Here is a 22239-nt window from a genome sequence, read left to right as displayed (position 1 = left end):
CAATCCTAAAATCTCATGAAAATCCTTTTCTATTATTAATTCTCTATTTATGTAGTAAATAATTATTGACTTATTAATCGATCTACCTAAGCTTAGAAAATTATTTTGTGTAGATATAGGAAGAACTTTTTAGAACATGCTTGAAGAACTCTTTTTCATGGTCACTTTGTCTTCGAAGACAACAAGAAGTTAAATAATGATGTTGACTTGTATAATATTTGTATAGTTTATAATTCTATTAAGAATATTTTATGTGACTGTCATGTAGAAACATCCTTATTGAAAAAAAAAGTTAACAACACCCAAAAAAATATAAATTATTTTATTACAATTTTGATTTGTTTCATTATTTTATTACAATTTTAATTTGTTTCATAGTTTTAAAGTGGAAGTTGATAGGAGGAAGTTGAACATTGAATTTGTATTCTTGATAAATCTCTTGGTTTATAGAAACTAACAACAATTATCTATAAAATGGCTAACTATGAATAAAATTTTTCCATGGGCAAGATAAATGGATGATTTGAAAGTTTGATACATCTTCATATATGTAGATGAATGCACAATAGGGATTGTGGGTATTGTAAATATATTTGATCATTTGTGATTCTACCATATTTTGAATTAAACAAGGGAAAATTATATTATGTTATCATATGAAAAATGTGAAATGATATAAACATTGCATAGATGTCTGATAAAAGGATGCTTGTAGACTGGAGGGGAGTACCTTTTTGCACCAAATAGTATCAAATATAGTGGTATTAAGTGTATAAAAATATATAGTCAAATGTAAGGTAGTCTAACCTAGACCTGATTTGAAGAGTAGAATTTTGTATAAAAAGATCATCAATGTCAAGGTAGTCTTCATGTGAAAATGATAACTAGTCATGGAAGGATCAAGTGGATTGTTGCAGGTGTGTGAAGGATTGAGTAGTTGAGATCTTGAAGTTGCTAAAAGAAGTGAATCCAAGTGGGAGATTTTATTAGTTGAGAGAATGCATTTGAAGAAGGGGGAAGTGAAGTAGGACATGAGGAGGCATGTGATGTTTTGTTCTTTATTGATACTAGAAAGAAATTTATGTGATGTAGATCAACCCCTTGAAGACAAACAATTTTTGTGGGAAGGTGAAAATTTTGTTCAAACCCACACAAGTGAAAACAAGGAAAAAATAAGGTGAGAGATGAAGAGAAAAGAGGACATGAGATGGTTATAATGGATAGTGAATTGATAGATCAAAATACATAATGAAATGGAGTAGAAAATTTCCTTGTTGGTTAAGATTGTAGAAGCTTTAAAGATTTGGAAAGGAAGAGGCTTATGATGGCCCAATATTCGATGAAGAATCGAAAGAGAATGACATATATGTAGGAGATGAGATCATGAAGACTAAAGAGTATTTCACATTTAAGTTAAAGTTTTAATTTCAATTAGGGGTGAAGAAAAAGATATTGCAATAGCTAAAATTATAGCTTCTTCATGCTTCAATAATGCTCTTCATTTTCCCAATATAGAATGTTTGTTTAGAGGCTTCTTAGTCCTCTATTTTGTATTTTTTAGAGATATTTTTCTCCTATAGAATTTTTCTCCTTTTCTCCACTTTTGTGGGATTACTTTGATTTCATTACATTGCAGTTGTACATAGGTATGAAACATGACAATTTTTCCAAGACCCATTAGGCATCTCATGTTTTATATTTCCTATTGCATGGTTTTACTTCCTAAGATGGACTTAAGAGGGGGTATTGGAGTACACAGTTTTTTAAATTTATGTTTACATTTATTTTAGTTTAGCTTATATAACTAGTATATATATATTATAAGGTCAAGATATAATATATATAGTGACCATGTCATTCAAGCTCTTAATACAATAGAGGTCATGTCATTCAAGCCACTAATACAATTGATATTTAATTGAAAGAAATAGTAGATTAGTAGAAATACAAATAAATTACATGTTTAGAATAATTTAAATTATAAAATTGAGTTTAACTATTGAAATATTGCTAGAAAATTTTAGATTGTAATATATACAAATATGGAATAATAATAAACAATTACTTGATGTCCTACCTATTTATTATAAATGAAATCCTTGATTAAAGAGGATTATTGTCCATGGCCAAGTAAGGGAAATATAAAATATATGTAAAAGGCAAAGAAACAACAATGAACTTGAACTCTATTCTATTGTACGTGCCTAGATTGCTAGGGCACTAGTGGAGGCGGGCCAACAGTAAGCATAAACCAATCAAACAATGAAAAGAGTTAAACAGAAGCAGAAGAGAGTGAAATAATTGCATTCTCACAATGAGGGCTGTATGAAGCCGCTCACAACATGAAACACAATATGGGCTTGTTGACATTTTTCATTACAATATATACCTACTTCAGAAATTTGAATTGCCTCATTCCTCTTCTGAGCAAATACAAGAAATTCCAAGCCAAAGTATTATAAACTCTTTCAGAATAATTCAGGCCAGCTAGATTTACAACCCATCATTTATATAACGAGTAGAGCTACTTTAATAGAGATACTTTAATATTGTATTAACAGAGAAGGGACTATACATAAATTTTTTGTTATAATAGAAACATCTATTAAGTAGCCGATCTTAACTATTGGCGATCATAAGGATAGCAGTTGTATTGAAGTAATATATATGAATATTGCATGCCCACATTGTGCTAGAATAATTGTGATGCCCCACTAGTATTACTCAAAGATTGGCCATGACTGAAATCATAGAAAGAGAGTTGATCAGAAGGAATGTTGAATCCCGTGTTATCCATCTCCATATGTGGTGTTACAACATATTGCAATTCTTGGACTGTCACGGCAGGAAGTCCTTCCCAAAACAGCATTTGACCCATATCACCTACTTCAGCTTGAGATTGAGATTGTGCTCCAAACTCTGAGAAAACTCCATTATTCTCTGCCATAGCAATGTTTTCCAAGGAAATCGGCTCATTGGAATCCTCTCTTTGCAGGAGTTCATCAACTGCTGCAGCTACATCAAAAGTCGACTTGCTATCAGAAGATTCAACGCAGCTGGTAATGAGCTGCTTTGAGTTATTAACAGTTTCCACTGGTGTATCTGATTGTGGGAGAAAACAAGTGTAGTTCTCATGAATGGCATTGTCGGTGTTCAAATGCTTCGTGTAGGATGAATAAAGATTGCTCATGTCAAAAGAATTTGAGGAATCATTGGGCATGTGAGTGTTGGGATCAATGCCCATATGAATGAGCTTCTTCTTTATGCAGGAATTCCAGAAATTCTTGATCTCGTTGTCTGTTCGTCCTGGAAGTAGCTTAGCAATCATGGCCCACCTGTTTCATTATAATATAGTGCATTAAATTCTCAAATATAGAATTTAGTCACCACTAAGATACGAATAGATAAAAAATGGGCAAACTCTTCTCTTCTTGAAAGAATTTTGAGTTTTATGATATTCCTAGGGGTTTTGTCCAATATATAACTTATGTGATTGTGATTCTTTTGAAGGTTGTTTGATTTATTTGATCATAATATATAACTTATATTTATCATAAGCTACAAAATAAACAAAAATGGATAAAATATTCTATTCTTAAAAAGAATTTGAGTTTTATGATGCTCTTCCAACCTTTGTCAAACAATATTCACGAATTCTCAACTTCTGTTATTCAGAAAGTTGTTTGGCAATCTTAGATTATCTATTTGATTATAATATACAACATAAACTAATCACTAAGCTACAATGAGAGAAAGACAGTCAAAGTGTTCTTAGAAAGAACTTGCAATATTCTGTAGACCTTCAAACACATTTTCAGCATTACTCACAAGATAGTTTGACAATCATGGACCATCTGTTAGATTATAATATTTGTATTATTTAAAAAAAAAAAAAAATTGTTAGTCATCAAGCCAAAAACAAGATGGGCAGATTGTTTTAAACAAAATTAATGATAGATTGTTAATTAAAATCAAAAGCATTAAATGAAAAATATATACAAGTTAATCTAAAAGTTCTCAAACTTCTGTACATGTGAATGCTTGTGATATTTAACAACCTCACATATTTTGATATAAGAAACTCACCAATCAATTAATTTCAAATATCCTATCTCAATGAATTTTATGACATTCTTCATATTTCTATTTACTATCATTAACAAGTTTTTTTTGTAAATTGATAATATCTAGTTTCTACAAACCATTTCTAATGATAGACATTGTGTATCATCTGAAAAATCAAATGAAAAGCATACAAAATTTAATTCAAAAGTTTATATTTCAATGAACTTCCTGGTATTCTTCATGTTTCTAACGAACATCAGGTACATACAATTATAAACCCTAAAATCTAAAATTTTATATTCCAAAGAACTTTATGATATCTTTTTTATCAAAGATCATTACCAAGTAATTCTCTAGTCATGATCATGATCTGATCGTACACTCTCTATAGTTTATCTTTCTAGGGTAGATTGGTCCAACAAAACCCTAATGTAGAACAGATGAGAATGTTGAAATAAGAATGAGAAATTACCTATTTCCTAGGGCGGAATGTGCTTCAATGATGAGCTTCTCTTCCAACATGGAGAAGGCGCCTCTTTTGAGACCGGGCCTCAAGTAGTTAATCCATCTGAGCCTACAACTCTTCCCACATCTCTCAAGGCCTGCAAAGTGAGGAAGAAGCAGCTGTAATCATGGTGGTAAATAAGGAATAATATGCAATGATAATAAAAGAAGAAGAGATGATGAAGAGGAGGACCAGCCAGCATGGGGACAGTGCTCCAGCAGCCATGGCCAAATGTGGAAATGTGAGCCATGAGTTTCTTGTCCTCCTCGGGAGACCAGAGTCCCTTTTTGTGCTTCTTATGTCGGCAACATGATCTGCAACCAGTCATCCCTAATCACCACAACAACCCTCTACAAAATTCCTTATTAATTCACACACACAGCACACAACATGCCTGCTAATGCTCCACATACTAACACATTGTTTTAAAGTGATGTTTCTTGGCATGGTTGCCGACTCACAGGCACCGGAATATACTGAAATCAGTACAGTTTGGTAGATGTGGATGTGAAGAGGAATTTGAGATCTGTGCAGGCCCCCATCGTGTTAAGGATGGATTTGACCCTGCACCCCATTTCTCAATGCATCCCCACCTTGAACTACAAAGAAAGTTTAACTTGTGGATTAATCCTTGTCTATCAAGTCTCTACTCCCACGTGTTCTCTGTCTAGTTCATGTGTTCTAGCTAGGTTTTTCTGTACAAATAATGTGAAACAGGCTGTTTTCCCCTTTATTTGCGCTCCAAGAGTATGCATGTTGGAAAAGCTTGGGCATACTAGACTCAAATAGTAATAAGGTTGCAATTTAGGTAGTTATGGGCTTTCTTTCTATTGATGCTAGGTTGATCTAGGCTTACCTAATGTATGTAGATTGAAAGTTATTGTGTGAATTTTAATAATTAGTTTGGCCTCACTTCACATCTTTTTAATTTAATTTGGTAATATGTAAGATTAAGATAAGAAAATTTGGGTTGTCAACAAACTCGTTGGAAGAGTCTTGAAAGTTTTCCACTTTCATTTGAGTTACAAGAGTCAGGATGTTGGAAAGATCTGGGCATATGTGGATTGGAAGAGTAAGAGGTTTGCAAGTCAGGTAATGTAATTAGTTTCGGTCATAAGTTTTTTCTTTATTGCTTCTAGGTTCAACATTGAGATGTAGGCTTAACCAATGCATGTGGTTTGTGAGCTATTGTGTGCACTCTTAGAGGACTAGTCTTGCCTCAACTCACCCCTTTTTGAACCCAACTTGCTAATATGTAAGACCAAGGTAAGGCAAGTTCGGAGTTTGAAAGATTCACAATGATACCATAGAGCTAAAACAGTAACAAATAATGCTAGTTTGGTAGAATCAAGTAAGTATGCAAAATTGGTTGGAGAGGGAACACATGATTCTTAAAGTGAATGATTGGAATGTTGAGTATTAAACTATGGTTTAAAAGAGGGTTTTACAAAAAATAAGATACATTTTAAACAGAGTAAAAAGTCTTTGACAATATAATTAAAAATAATTATTAATAGTTTAATGGTAGAGCATCAAATCACACAAATGAAACGTTCAAAGTTCACATTTGTGTGTTGTCTATGAAATATAATAATTCAATTCCTCATTTTGAAAAGACTTGGTAAATGTGATCAATATGAAATATATAATTATTAGTGAACATGATATCTAGAGTTAGAGTATTAAATAGACATATTTAAGGAGTAATATTGTCACATGCTAGATAGTTTACAACATAATGTTCAATGTAATTGTATGCTTCAAAGAGACACGATTGCTAGTTTGTACAAATGGATAAATTTGCACAAAAAAGTATAGGGGTGATTATTGAAATATTCATTGTTAAATCATGAAATTACTTATTCCAAACAAGAGTGCACATAGATATGATGAAGTGTTCTCCCTATTTATAATTTACATGGAAACCAAAATAGTATGTTAACTCTAATATGGATTGAATCTATAGCTTCATGTTATGTTCACAGGTGTGAATTTTAGTAATGGTCCATGGATCTAATATTAGGTAGTGAATACTTTATCTCTTTTAATTGCCCATTTTTTTTGTGTCTTGTTCATTTTTAAGTATTAAAAAATGTTTAGAAATATCTTAGTGTGATGATCAAAACACCAGAGTTATGTTCTCATATAGGGCAATTTCCATAGATAAAACTTATCCAATAACCTAATCAGGTGCTAGCATACTTTATATATTTCCTTTGTTTCCAACAATGTAGAATATATATCAAATAATTCAAGTCCATTAAGGATTTATATAGCTATAATAGTATTATAAGATCTTGATAGGGTTCACACAACTTCTTGAATAAGAAAAAAAAAATTAACACATTCTTAACTTACTCAAATAATATAAGATTCTCTAGGACAATATGATAACCATTTATATATTGTTTTTTATAGGGAATGTAGAGGTTATGAGAATCTTATCAAGTTTTGGCATAGTTTTTGAAAAAATCATTTTGGATGCCAAAAAAGTTGTGAGAACTACTCATTGAGCCATCATACTTTAATTTTTCTTCAAATTTTTAAAAAGTTTTGGAAAAGACTTATAAGAACTCTCAAGCCTCCATTCACTATTGAGATTTAAAATTTGATTTCTATCCATAAGGTTGCATAACACGTTAGTCATTTAATGAATTGAAATTATTGAAGATAGATTTAAGAAAATAAAGATGATAGGATATATTAGTATGAAACCCTAATTATGTAACATGAGTCATTGCCTCACAAATTATGTAGTTGAATCATTAGACTGAGAGAAGTTGGATAAAAAAATTGTAATGATAACAACATAACACTATAATAGAAATACATACACTACAATAGAAAACAGATGTTGGGCTTTCAGTATCAAATCCCTAAACCCAACTTAAACCCCTAAATATACCTAAAAAAATACTTTCATCAAATAGTTAAGAAATAATCCGACTAATCATAAATATATTAATTTAAATATATACAACTTGAATTGAAGTTAAATTATAATTTAAATTCAGTTAGAAACATAACCAATTTGACCAAACTTTTAGTATATATAAAGAAAACATCAATAAAATATATTCAACTCTAAATATATACCTATATATAAACATACATATTAATCTAAATAATAAAATAAATAAATAAATATTATTAACAATTATTGACACATATTAATTTAAATTCTAATTAATTACTATTTTCAATAATAATTAATTTTAAATTTAATAAATAACTGAAAAATATATAGGAACCCTTGCAAAGTCATTGCTGAACAATCCCCTATGTCTTGCAAGCTCCCCATAGGCTTACCAGGTCATGGGCCCTATGGACCCCTATGGGTTACAAAATTGTTGACCATTTCCCGTGTTGGAAAAATGCATTGAAAAGGTGGCAAAATTTGTTTGACTGATATGGTGAGTATACACGATATTTTATGTGGCATTCATATTATGAGGTTATGAAAAATTATATTGTGTGACACATATTAAAAAAAAAAACTTTTTGGAAAGTTGGAAATCAGAAAAGGCAAAAAATAAAACTTGGCATAAAATAAAGTTATAACATGGCAATTTACCATCAGCACAACACGTGCTATATGCAGGCATTAAAAGAAAAGCTTGCATGCAACAAGAAGCTTGCCAAATATCATTTTCGTATGGTGGACTTCAAAGGTTTATTTGTTTTGATTTTCTTTGTAAGCATTTTTTATTCATCTTTTAAGTTTGCGGAGATAAATGTGAAGGGTTTCTCTGTGCCGTTTCTGCAAGTCCAAAATATTGATCATCTTCCATGAAAGAACATTTTTTTGGTGATTCTTTGACAACGTATACATGAATTCACTCTTGATTCATAAATATGATGGAGCCTTGAAGGAAAAAGTTTGAGAAATAGTCATGGCAGTGTATTTGTTCTTTTTCTCATTTTGATTGTTTAGATACTCATTTTTTTTTATCTCATATGTGATTGCATGGACTAGAATAAGGCATAAAGTGGTCTTCAAGATTGTGATAAAAATCTTGTGTAAAGGCATCATGAGATAAAGGTTTTCAAAAAGAAAAAATAGTGAAGGTAAAAGAAAATATATCATAGGTATGCATGCTCAGGTAAGAAGTATGGGTTTTAGTTTCCTTGAAAGAAGATTATTTTTTCTCCTTTCTTTTCAACTTCGAAAAGAAATTAACACAGTCAAATAAGGGTTTTCAAGGAATTTTTATGCAATGAAATATATGTCATTTCTTTTCAAAGGATTATATCAAATTTGGTTTTTGAAATAAAGGATTTTTTTTTTCAGAGTCATTTTAAAACCCTAGATGACATTTGAAAAAAAAAAAGGAGTAAGGGGTTTCATTTGTTTCAAATGATATTTGTTTGAAAGAAAAAGATTGAAAATATGGCTATCATTGGTTTTTTCAAAGACAAAATATTTTTGATTGATACAGTTTTAGTTTTACAAATATAATGGGGTCACTGTTTCGTACCCTAATGGCATTTTTGAAGTTTTTTTTTGTTTTGGAACCCTTTGAGGTTTTCAAACCTGGAATACTACTTGTACAACTTGAAGTTTATATTGTTGAACATGATCAAATCTGAGCCTTATCAGTTGGTTTCAATAACAACATTTCAAAGTGGTTTTGAAAACAACCCTAACTAGTTCAGTTGGTTCTGTAACTGATTCATTTCGAAATTCATCTCTATATATAGAGAACATTGTAAAATCTGAAATGAATATGCGTGAAAAAGGCATTAAAGAGCGATACATATACATCTAAGGAAAAAATTAAAAGAGTTGTGTTTAAAAGCTATATTATAAGCTTGTATACATGTATAGATGCAACATATACATTTGTATGTGTATATGAGATTGTAAGAATAACAAGAGATATAAAGGGTTGAACACCTTGAGTAGTTATTGCTGTTAATTGTAAAGGAGTTGAAGCTCAATAAAGATTACAGCTTCATGGAGTGGTTTTTCTCCCTATGATGAATCTCTTTTGAGGAATTTTGAGGGTTTCCTACTCAGCAAAATACATGTCTCTATACTTTGTGAGTTGGCATTTCTTTCTATTCATGGTGAATGTTTTTAATTTCCAGCACAACTTTATATTCAATTATGAATTGTTAAAGGATTGAAATCAATTTTTTGAATTAAATTTATATAGTTCTGATTCAGCCTACCTCTCAAAACTCTAACACTTCCAACAAGTGGTTTCAGAGCATAGGATTCCTTTTAGGAATTGTTCCAAGGATATTATTTGGAAGTTATAGCACAAGCAGAAGGAGCTTCCCTTAGTAGGGCTCCACTGTTTGATGGAAATGACTATGTTTTCTGGAAAGTAATGATGGAGGCCTTTATACACTCTTTAGATGTAAGAATGTTGGATGTTGTTATTACACAGTATATTGTCCCACCAATAGTCCCTATTGATGCAAATGATAGACTAAGATTTGAGTTGGATAAAAAGGAAAGATATGCCCTTCTTTGTGGTCTCACAAAAGATGTTTTTGCTAAAGTTATCTATTGCAAGTTAACAAATGACATTTGGGTAAAACTTGAAACAATCTATCAAGGAGATGAAAAAGTAAAAGAATCTAAACTACTAACTCTCAAAACACAGTTTGATAATCTAAAAATGAATGAAGATGAAACCATTGCAACATACTTCTTAAGAATTGATGAAGTAGTAAATGTTAGAAAGGGTCTAGGTGAATAGATAGAAGAATGTGATATAGTTTCAAAAGTCATTAGGTCAGTATTACCTAAATTTGAAACTAAAATATCTACACTAGAAGAAAAGAAAAGCTTTTCAAAAATGACCCTGCATCAATTACAAGGAACTCTAACTGCATATGAAATGGGGATAGCAATCAAGCTAGTTCCTCATCAAAAGAAATAACTTTTAAGGCTAAAAAACATGATGAGAGTGATTTAGACCTAACGGATGCTTTAAAAGCATTGCTTGTTAGAAGAATGAGAAAGAAGTACAAAGGAAAACCTAAATGTTTCAGCTATGATCAGTTAGGACATTTTGCTACAAAATGTCCAAATGTTGAACTAGAAGATTATGATGAGAAAACTGAAAAGTTTTCAAAAAAGAAGCGTTGGAATCAAGACAAAAGATTTAAGGATTTCAAAAAGAAAAGTCTTCTATCTAAAGAAGATTCAAATGAAGAATCTAGTGATATTGATGAAGAAGGGGAAAGAATGTTCTTGGCTAAAATAGTCCACAACCCTAAACCTAAAATTAGTGAATTTGAATCTTCATCTCATTCAAATAAAGAAATAGATTTTGAAGAATAACTTCTAAAGTCTTTGTAGGAAATTAAAAGATTAAAGAAGTTAATTTCAAATCATGAGACTGAAAATCAAAAACTTCAAGAAGTAAAAGAAGCAAATATGATTATAGAAAATCAAAAATTCTTATTTGAAGAAAAGGATAAGAAATTGATTGCTTTGCAAAGCTCATCCAAAGAGTCTTCAAATTAGAAAACCAAATTCTTCTTCAATGGTTATTGTTTCAACTGTAATGTTTTTGGCACAAGGCTATTTTTTGTGAAAACATCACAAATCAAGACAAAAGAAAAATTATTAGGTGCTTTAGATGTTTTCACTATGGCCATTATGCAAATCAATGCAAATTGAACTTGAGACCTAAATAGATCTAGAAGCAAGTAAAGATAATTGAAAAGTCTTTAATTGTTGAAACAACCCTATTTTCTCAAAAACTTGCAATGTGGGTTTTGGATAGTGGTTGCTCACACCATATGACTAGGTGTAAAAGCAAATTCAAAACCCTAGAAGATTTTGATGGAGGGTTTGTACGATTTGGTGATAATTCAAGAGCTTATATAACATGAAGAGGCTCAATAATTTTAAACAAGGATACACCAATTCATGATGTATACTTTGTTGAAGGTTTAAAACATAACCTTTTGAGTGTTAATCAGATTTGTGACAGTGGGTACTCTATTTCTTTTAAAGCAAAAGGATGCTATATCAAAAATGGAAGGGATAGAGTCATTGCAAGTGGGTTAAGAATATGTGGAAATATTTATAACCTAATTAATTCTATTGTTCAAGAAACTTCATTGGTTAATACTTGTCTTATGAGTCACGTAGAAGAGAATTGGTTGTGGTGTAAGAGATTGGGACATCTAAATTTTGATAATGTTGCTCGAATTAGTAAGAACAAAAAGGTCAAAGGACTATCACAAATAACCAAACCAACAAATATTTGTGAAGAATGTGTTAAAGGAAAACAAATGGGAGTATATTTTAAAACAAAAGAATATTCCTCAAATAGACCACTTGAGCTAGTACATACTAATATGTGTGGTCCAACTAAAGCCACCTCTTTAAATGGTGAAAAATATTTCATCCTAGATTCATAGATGATTATGCAAGAATGGTTTGGGTAACATTTCTAAAACATAAATTAGAAGCCTTTGACCATTTTTATTTTTTTAGAAAAATGGTAGAAAGAGAGACTGACATAAAACTAAAATGTTTAAGATCAGATAGGGGAGAAGAATTCACCTCTTAGAAATTCATTGAGTATTGTAAAAAATGTGGCATAAAAAGACAATACTCTATACTAGGACACCACATCAAAATGGTGTTGTACAAAGAAAAAAACAAAACTATAAAAGAAATAGCCAGGACCATGCTTAATGAAGAAAAACTTCCTGATAAATTTTGGAAAGAAGTTGTTCATACAAATATCTACATTCTAAATAGTGCACAAATTAGAGTTAGAATAGCTTATACTCCATATGAACTATGAAATGGAAAAACAAAAAATGTCAAAAATTTCAAGATTTTTGGATGTAAATGTTTTATCAAAAAGAATGATGATTCTTTAGAAAATTTCAATTTAAGATTTGATGAAGGGATTTTCCTTAGGTACTCCATGCATAGAAAAGCTTATAAATGCTATAATAAAAGGCTAAACAAAGTTATAGAAGCTATAAATGTAGTATTTGATGAAAATTTGGTGTGCTGTAATAAAAAAGAAAATCATGAAGATACATCTTTTCAAAAACTGGAAACTTTACAAGATGAACATCCTGAGAATAGTGAAATTGAACTTGCTGATGAAACTGAACTAGAGAATTGCTCCAGTCCCAAAACAACAAGCATTGGTTTAAAAATAAAAAATTCTTCTAGAATAATAGCTAAGAGACATCCTAAGTCTCAAGCTATTGGGGATATAGAAAAAGGGATCTTAACTAGAAGAAAAGCGAAAACAGATGAACAAGCAAACATTGCTGAACATTTTTGCTTGATATCAATTTTTGAACCAAAAAGTGTTGTTGAAGCCTTATCAGACTCCTATTGGAAAAATTCTATGCAGGAAGAAATAAACCAAATAGAGAAAAACAAGACTTGGGAAATTGTTCCTAGACCTAATGAAAAAAATGTAATAGGTGGAAAATGGATATTTCGTAACAAATTGAATGAACATGGAAAAGTGATCAGAAATAAAGCCATATTTCTATGCAAAGGTTATGCTCAACAAGAAGGAATTGATTTTGGTGAAACCTTTGCACCAGTTGCAAGGATGGAATCAATTAGAATCTTTCTTGCATATGCCAATTATAGAAAATTCACTATTTACCAAATGGATGTCAAAACTGCATTCTTGAATGGGTATCTTGAAGAGGAAGTCTATATGGAACAACCAAAAGGGTTTGAATCTTCTAACAAACTTGATTATGTTTACCGACTCAAAAAGGCTTTATATGGTTTAAAACAAGCTCCTAGAGCTTGGTATTCTAGGTTGGATAAACATTTAACTACAAATGGATTTTCTTGTGGAAAGGCAAACAGTACTTTGTATATCAAAGTCATAAATGATGACATTTTGGAAATTGAAATCTATGTGGATGATATTATTTTTGGGTCTACTAATGATGAATTAGAAAAACATTTTTCAAAAATTATGGAGTTTGAGTTTGAAATGTCATTATTGGGTGTGCTCACATTTTTCCTTGGTTTGCAAGTCTCATAGCTAGAACATGGACTATTTCTTTCACAAACAAAATATGCAAGAGAAATGTTGTGAAAGTTCAATATGGCTGATTGTAAACCAGTAAGTACAAGGCTGCAAACTAACAAAAAATGATGAATCACCTTCATTAAATCAAACTCTCTATAGATCCATGATTGGGAGTTTGTTATATCTTATAGCATCTAGACTTGACATAATGCAAGCAATATGTATGGTGTCAAGATTTCAATTTGATCCAAATCAATCTCATCTAAATGCAGTGAATAGAATACTAAAGTACATTCAAAGCACACTTGATTATGGTTTATGGTATCCTCACAACAATGATTTTACACTTTCTAGTTAGATTGATGCAGATTGGGGTGGATCTGATGATAAAAAGAGCACCAGTGGTGCAACTTTCTTCCTTGGTGATTGCCTAGTTGCCTGGCATAGTAAGAAACATGATTGTGTCACTTTTTCTACTTGTGAATCTGAATATGTTGCTGCTACAACATGTTGTACTCAGTTGATTTAGATGGACTATCAGTTATTTGATTTGGGTATTTAGGTTTCAAAACCTATTTCTATCATGTGTGACAATATGAATGTTATTCAATTAAGCAAAAATCTAGTAATGCACTCATGCAAAAAACATGTGGCCATCAAACTTCACTTTTTGCGTGAAAAAGTTCTCAATAATGAATTCAAACTAATCTATGTGCCTACTCAAGGATAGGTAGTAGACATTTTTACCAAAGCTCTACCTAGGGAACTGTTTGAATAGCTAAGAACTCGATTGGGAGTTTTCTCTCAATTAATGCAGATATAATTTTCTTGCTAATAACCATTCTATGTTAGGTTTCTACTCCTAATCATAGTAATTTTTTTATGAAAAGAAGATGGTCAAATTTTTTGATGCAAAATTTTTGGGGGAGATATCTAATTCAGTTGATTCAGATATACATCAGTGATTCATCAGTTTAGTGATTATATCTATTTAGTTGATTTAGATATACATTAGTGATTCATTAGTTTTCATTAGTTCAGTAATTCATCAGTGACATTGCATATTTTTATTAGTCATTTTTTGGATTTAGATGGATATTTTTCACATTGTTTTCCACAGTTGGCATTTTTATTTTAGTTGGCACATCATTTGGCATATTAGTGTCATATCATTCTAGTTTCAATTGGCATAATTTTGATCAGCATTTAGTGTTGTATTCTTTGTGGTTTAGCATATTTGTGGTTCAGTATGTTGTGTTTCAACACATTATGTGATCAGTATTTGTATAATCAACATTCTTTATGCATGACAATGATCTCCCTACATGATTGTTCATTACCTTGTATATATGAGATGAATTTTTTTTTCAAACTTTTATATTTCCTCTTGTATATATCAGATGATGAAAATTTTTTCCTCAAAAAATGGGGGAGATTGTTGACCATTTCTCAGGTTGGCAAAATGCATTGAAAAGGTGGCAAAATTTGTTTGATCGATATGGTGAGTATACATGGAATTTTATGTGGCATTCATATTATGAGGTTATGGAAAATTATATTGCATGGCACATATAAATAAACAAAAATACTTTTTGGAAAGATGGAAATTGGAAAAGGGAAAAAAAAAAACCTGGCATAAAATAAAGTTATAACATGGCAATTTACCATCAGCACAACACTGGCTATATGTAGGCATTAAAAAAAAGAGCCTGCATGTAGTAGGAAGCTTGCCAAATGTCATTTTTGTATGGTGGACTTCAAAGGTTTATTTGTTTTGATTTTCTTTGTGGGCATTTTTTTTTCATCTTTTAAGTTTGCGGAGGTAAATTTGAAGGGTTTCTCTGTACTGTTTCTGCAAGTCCAAAATATTGATCATCTTCCATGAAAGAACATTTTTTTGGTGATTCTTTGATAGTGTATACATGAATTCACTCTTGATTTGTAAATATGATGGAGCCTTGAAGGAAAAGGTTTGAGAAACAGTCATGGCATTGTATTTGTTCTTGTTTTTCATTTTGATTGTTCAGATACTTTTTTTTTTTTAATCTCATCTGTGATTGCATGGATGAGAATAAGGCATAAAGTGGTCTTCAAGATTGTGATAAAAATCTTATTTAAAGGCATCATGAGATAAAGGTTTTCAAAAAGAAAAAAAAGTGAAGGTAAAATAAAATATATCATAGGTATGCATGCTCAGGTGAGAAGTATGGGCTTTAGTTTCCTTGAAAGAAGATAATTTTTTCTCCTTCCTTTTCAACTTCGAAAAGAAATGAACACAATCAAATAAGGGTTTTCAAGGAATTTTTATGCAGTGAAATATATGTCATTTCTTTTCAAAGGATTATATCAGATCTAGATTTTGAAATAAAGTTTTTTTTTAGAGGCATTTTTAAACCCTAGACGACAATTTTTTTTAATTTTAAAAGACTAAAGGGTTTCGTTCATTTCAAATGATATTTGTTTGAAAGAAAAATATTGAAAATATGGCTGTCACTAGTTTTTTCAAAGACAGAATATTTTTTATTGATACAGTTTCAATTTTACAAATATAATGGGGTCATTGTTTCGTACCCTAATGGCATTTTTGAAGATTTGTTGTTTTGGAACCCTTTGAGGTTTTCAAATCTGGAATACTACTTGCATAGCTTGAAGTTTATATTGCTAAACATGATCAAATCTGAGGCTTATTACTTTCTTTTAATAATAACATTTCAAAGGGATTTTGAAAATGACCCTAACTAGTTTAGTTGGTTCTATAACTGATTCATTTCTAAATTCATCTCTATATATAGAGAACATTGTAAAATTTGAAATGATTTTTTGTGAAAAAGGCATTAAAGAGAGACACATATACATTTGAGGAAAACTTGAAAAGATTTGTATTTAGAAGCTATATTATAAGCTTGTATACATGCATAGATGCAACATATACATTTGTATGTGTATATGAGATTGGAAGAATAGCAAGAGATATAAAGGGTTGAACACCTTGAGTAGTTATTGTTGTTGATTGTAAAGGAGTTGAAGCTCAATAAAGATTACAACTTCATGGAGTGGTTTTTCTCCCTATGAAAAATCCCATTTGAGGAATTTTGAGGGTTTCCTACTTGGCAAAATACGTGTCTCTATACTTTGTGAGTTGGCATATCTTTTTGTTCATGGTGAAGGTTTTTAATTTCCAACATAGCTTTATATTCAGTAATGAATTTTTAAAGGATTGAAATCATTTTTTTGAATTAAATTTATATAGTTCTAATTCACACCCCCCCACCCCTCCCCCCCCCCTCTCATAAGTCTAACACTTCCAACAAAAAGCTCTATAGACCACGAGTCTTGTAGGTTGGGATGGGCATATCCCCCCCACCCTTGAACTTATTTTTTGATTTTTTATATTTTTGTTAAAATTATATTTAACATATTTTTTTATTATATTTGTTAATAATTTTTCTTTTCAAATAACATTTACACACACACACACACACACACACACACACACACACACACACACACACACACACACACACACACACACACACACACACACACACACACACACACACACACACACACACACACAGTGGTATCATGAAATAAAATAAAAACTAGAATTAAGCTTGCTCTTGGAAGCCTCCAAGAAAATAGGGATATAAATTCCATAGGCTCAATGCATTCTCCCAAGTCATCAATGTGTGCATAAAATGTACCACACTTCTTTAAACTATTATACTTGAGAGTACCCATGGAAGAGAGAATCTCAAGAGGTGTCTTATAACTCTCCATCCATGACATGTAAAGGCTATGAGATGGTAGCTCTCAAATGAACCAAATACACAACCCTTGTAAGGTGCACCATAGAATGAGAGATTCAAAGATGAGAGCAAGAGTGCTAGCATCCAAGAATCACAATGAATGTCATGCAAATGCAAGATCTAAAATAAACAAAATGCAAGAGCTTACAAATATAACTAAGCTAAAGCATAAAGACTAAGTCAAAGCATAAAGGAAACTAATCAAAATAGTATGCCATAATGCAAGTAGAATGAGAGCTAAGCTAAAATGACAAAATGCAAGAATGCTCCAAGTCTCTAGAAGCTCCAAAAGCACCTAGAAATCATGTAGCATAACATTAGCATGAGAGAACTAAGATTGAGAGAATAAGGAGAGAGCTCTCCTTTTAGGGTCCATTTGGTTGTAGGCATAGGAATTAAAAATAGGAATGCATATTGAGAATAGGAATGGCTATTGCAAAAGAAGATATTTTTTGGAATGGGAATAAGATTGTTGGTGTAAATAAGTATTCACTATTTACTCTTACTTAAGTTTACTTAGGTTGATGCATTATTTTTTTATTTTTCATTATTTTATTATTTTTATTTGTGAGACACTTAGGAGTTTGAAAACCTTTTTGAGTTGTCATGTTGACAACACAGGAGTATGCAATTCTATTTTAGCACATGGTGTCTACAACACTGATTTGCATGTCACACCCTTGTAGGATTATCCTCTCATCACCACACTTACTTTCATGCTTAATGGAGGATAATCCATATCTGGTGGACATGTGCCTAGTTTTTGACATATCATGTAGCTAATTGCAAGGCATTCTAGATATATCTTAGAGGCCTTTATATACATGCACTTCTAGTGTACTCTTAACATGGCATATTGAATATATCGTCATTTTGATCATACTCTCTCTCTTGGTCTACATTTGTGCTTGTGTTTGAGTTCTTAATTCCTGGGTGAATTTTTCCCTTAGGCAAATTCTTACATGGTATTAGAGCTTGGAGATTTTCTCATCACATAGCCATTGAAGACAACGCTTACTTCAGCACCTCAACTTGAATTTAGAGTATTGTAGAAATTGGGAGCATCTAGAGCTAGATCTGACCTCACTATTACCTCCAGAATGCTGAATTGATGAAGATCAACTATAAATTCAGCTACCTTGGCCAAAGTCAATTGTGAGGTAGAATTTTTTTTTGCAAACTAGCACCCGAAGGACCGATTTGCAACATTGGTATGATCATTTCAGATCTATACATTTAATTTTCAAATCGGCATTTTTTTATCTGCATCTCTACTTTTTTTTTGGATCTGCATTATTTTCTAGAATTTTTTTGTCAATAGGGCCATAGAAGAGATTTTTTGTAGGTGAAGATTGGTGCTTGCTAGTGCAAATTAGATATTTGCATCATATTTAGAAGGTCCAAAAGCCCCCAGATCAGATTTTATTTCATCCAAATCGAACATTTGAGGAAAAATCTAGAGCCATTTGATTTTTTGAGGTGCCGCGGTGATTTAGAAAAAATAACAGTAGAAACAATTTTCAAACAACAATATCTCCCTCAGACGTACTCCTTTTTGCAAGCAATATTTTTTTGTTTTGGGGTAGGATTTCATGATCTACACATTGGTGTAGGTGGTTTGAGATCTCTATTCCTAAATTTTTCTACAACTCACAAATCCCAATTTTTGCCACTTAAAATGATTAGTATGAGCTCATCTAGATTGCAAATAAAGTTTTGTTTTTTTTGAAAGTGCATTTTTTTGGTCTATTTTCGAGATCTACAATTAGATTATAGGTTTTGTGGAAGGAAATACTACTTTCAAAAATAGGTCCTAAATTGGTAAGTGGCTATCAAGTGCCTAAATCATTCATTTGGGGGGGGGGGGGGGGGGGAAGGTTCTTTGATTCTATGGAGGTTTATTGATTGATCTCATGGATTCATATTAGATTTGTCAGTCTAGTATTAGACCACAGTTGACAACAAGGAACTATCACAAATGGAGTACTTTGATAGTTGATCATCTAAGAGAACATCCAAAATTGCTTCCTTATCTCTATACATTGCCACCACATTTTAATTGGACATATGTTGTCAACCTTCGTCACTTTCTATCTAAAAGCATGAGTAAGAAATATTTTACTCCTCTTAGATTGGCGCATTTTCCTTATGATATTTGGATGTCTATTTGGGAAGCACATGGAGATCCATGTGTTCCTCCATCTCCATAGGACATTCTACATCTAGTTACTTCAGCTATGGTTTCTTCAACTCTAGATGAGATCACACCTCTAGCTCCTATTTCTTTTATTGATCCTATTACAACCACATATGCTTCAGATTCAGTATAGTAGGACCCTTTATGTCTTCCTACTCCACCTTCATGTGATGAGTTCCTTTCCATCCTTATAGGCCTATTTGTGGAGTCTCACATTGAAGATGTGGGAGACATTATTGATGACATTCATCTTCTTTTTGAGGCAAATACTTCATCCTTTTTTGTAGTGACAGATTCATGTACTTCAACACTGTAGGGTACACATTGTCTTCCAGGTGATGACTTCTTGACTGACATTTCATCTTTGTTCTTGGAGTCACACATAGTCAATTTGGAAGACTTCTTTGATGATCTACTATTTCTCTTTGCTGAGGACAATCCTTTTACAATTGTTATGAGGGCCCACTCTGACCCTCATGTCCATTCTCTACATGATTAGTCTTTACGAGTTGATGTGATTGTGGATACTTATGTACAACATCTGTAGGAGGTCTCTTTGTCATTTGAGAAGACTGTTGGTTTTTAAAAATAGGTTCTACATCACTCCTTGTTTGATCTTCACTTCTTCTCAGTAGTTTTGGAGGAAGTCATCATCAACATCGACACAAGGACACTTGAACAGGTTTTAGAGCCACCGTTCATCTTAGAGATTCTTTCTCCATATAGGGGATGCATCTCATAGGCACCCTTGCCATTGTTTCTTCCAAAGGGGAGGAACATCATTCAAAGGTCATGGATCAACTTCTAAATTGGAGCATTTCTCACTGATCGACACACTACTTTTAGAGGGGGGACTACCTCATCTCCTTCTTCTCCTTTTTGGGGGTGACTTTTTCCTCTTAAGGGGTTTTTTCTTTCTCCTATTTCTTTCTTGTATATATTGGATGTATGTCATAATGGGGGGGTCTTGGTTACTCCATTCATCCATGCATCCCTTTTTATCTCTCTTTTTGGGGGAGGGTTTTTTCCATGAGGTACATGGGTACCTATGTCTTTATGAGAGATTTGCACTTCATTATGTACATGGGTACCTAACATGGCCTAGTAGTTGGGACCCATTATGCATCTTCATCCTAGTTTTCATAAGCTTAAGGGCATTCCCCTAAGTTGCACTTAAGAGGGGTTGTTGGTGTAAATAAGTATTCACTATTTACAATCACTTAAGTTTACCTAAGTTAATGCATTATTTTATTATTTTTATTTGTTAGACACTTATTAGGAGTTTGCACACCTTTTTGAGTTTTCATGTTGACAACATAGGAGTACGCAACTCTATTTTAGCACATGGTGTCTACAACACTAATTTGCATGTCACACCCTTGTAGGCTTATCCTCTCATCACCACACTTACTTTCATGCTTAATGGAGGATAACCCATATCTGGTGGACATGTGCCTGGTTGCTGACATATCATGTAGCTGATTTTGAGGCATTCTAGATGTATCTTAGAGGCCTTTATATACAGGCACTCCTAGTATACTCTTAACATGGCATATTGAATATATCATCATTCTGATCATACTCTCTCTCTTGGTATATAGTTGTGGTTGTGTTTTAGTTCTTAGTTCTAAGTGATTTTTTCCTTAGGAATATTCTTACAAAAATCATTTTAGAGGTAAAATGGGAATATGTATTCCCATTCCCCATTCCAATTGGTGCACAAAACAAAAAATAGAAAATATACTCATAATTTCCTATTCCTATTCTAGCAACCAAATGAACCCTTAAAGATAAATGGATGGTAGGGATTAAGAGACAAAAGATGCATCATCAAGGGAGGAGAATGCATCTTGGGTGATTCATGTGCATAAGAAATTCCACCAATCACAGTCAACAAATGAATTTTGAGAGGGAAATGAATATGTGGAGGAGAAATAAAGTTATTTATAAAATAGAAGATTCCTCTCACATAGAAAATTATGCATTCATGTGTAGAAAAAAATACCTTTGTGAGAATAAGAGTAGAGTATTTGGTAAATTTGAGTAAGTGATCCAAGGGATTATTGGATGTGAATTTGGTAATCTAGTATCGAGATTAGAAGAGGAAGTTTCGTTGACAAGACTGATGAAGTACAAGTTCAATTCATTTCTATTATTCTACAAGAAATAATATGGAGATTAGTTGGATAATGAGTTCAGTGATCTTACCCCTAAATTTTTTTGTATAGTAGATCCATCTACCTTTTACAACTCTTAATAAGGTTGGAATCTCCTGACATGGATTCAAAGTCTCCTAATAGTTATTGATATGTATTGAATGTATTTATTGACTCCTAACAAAATCCATCCTCTAGTAAGGAACATCTATATTAGTACATCATTTTGTGGGTACCATGCCCACCAAGGTTTTCCCTTTGATCAAGGATTTCCCTAGTTAATTACATATCTAGTGTTATTCTGTACGAGTATCTTGTTATGGTTGTTGATTATATTGTTCAAATGCTTAAATTTTAATAAGGTTGATAAGTGTTTTGATATTTTGATAACTGATTCACCTCCTCCACTCTCAGTTATATTGGTGGACTTTACTTTCTAAATATTTCTATTAGAGCATCAAGTCCTTGAAGAGAAAGCTTAATAACTTTGAGAGATCAATGGTGAGTCACT

General features: G+C 31.9%; 1 protein-coding gene across 1 annotated transcript; it reads right to left on the bottom strand.

The window, feature by feature from the left end:
* Window positions 1–2272: 2272 nt before the first annotated feature.
* LOC149541185 (uncharacterized) lies at window positions 2273–5067 on the bottom strand. Its single transcript, XM_089799842.1, has 3 exons — window positions 4763–5067; window positions 4538–4667; window positions 2273–3335 (listed from the first exon to the last, which is right to left on the bottom strand). The coding sequence occupies exons 1-3, from the start codon at window positions 4896–4898 to the stop codon at window positions 2693–2695; spliced, it is 909 nt and encodes a 302-aa protein (XP_089655968.1). The 5' UTR covers window positions 4899–5067; the 3' UTR covers window positions 2273–2692.
* Between the last annotated feature and the right edge of the window lie 17172 nt (window positions 5068–22239).

Source organism: Cupressus sempervirens, chromosome 9 (assembly GCF_028749045.1).
Source record: "Cupressus sempervirens isolate cs-2001-9-10 chromosome 9, ASM2874904v1, whole genome shotgun sequence".
In the NCBI taxonomy this organism is placed as follows: domain Eukaryota; kingdom Viridiplantae; phylum Streptophyta; class Pinopsida; order Cupressales; family Cupressaceae; genus Cupressus; species Cupressus sempervirens.
Note: the sequence above shows the minus strand (reverse complement) of the source record. Positions and strands in the feature narration are given on the sequence as shown.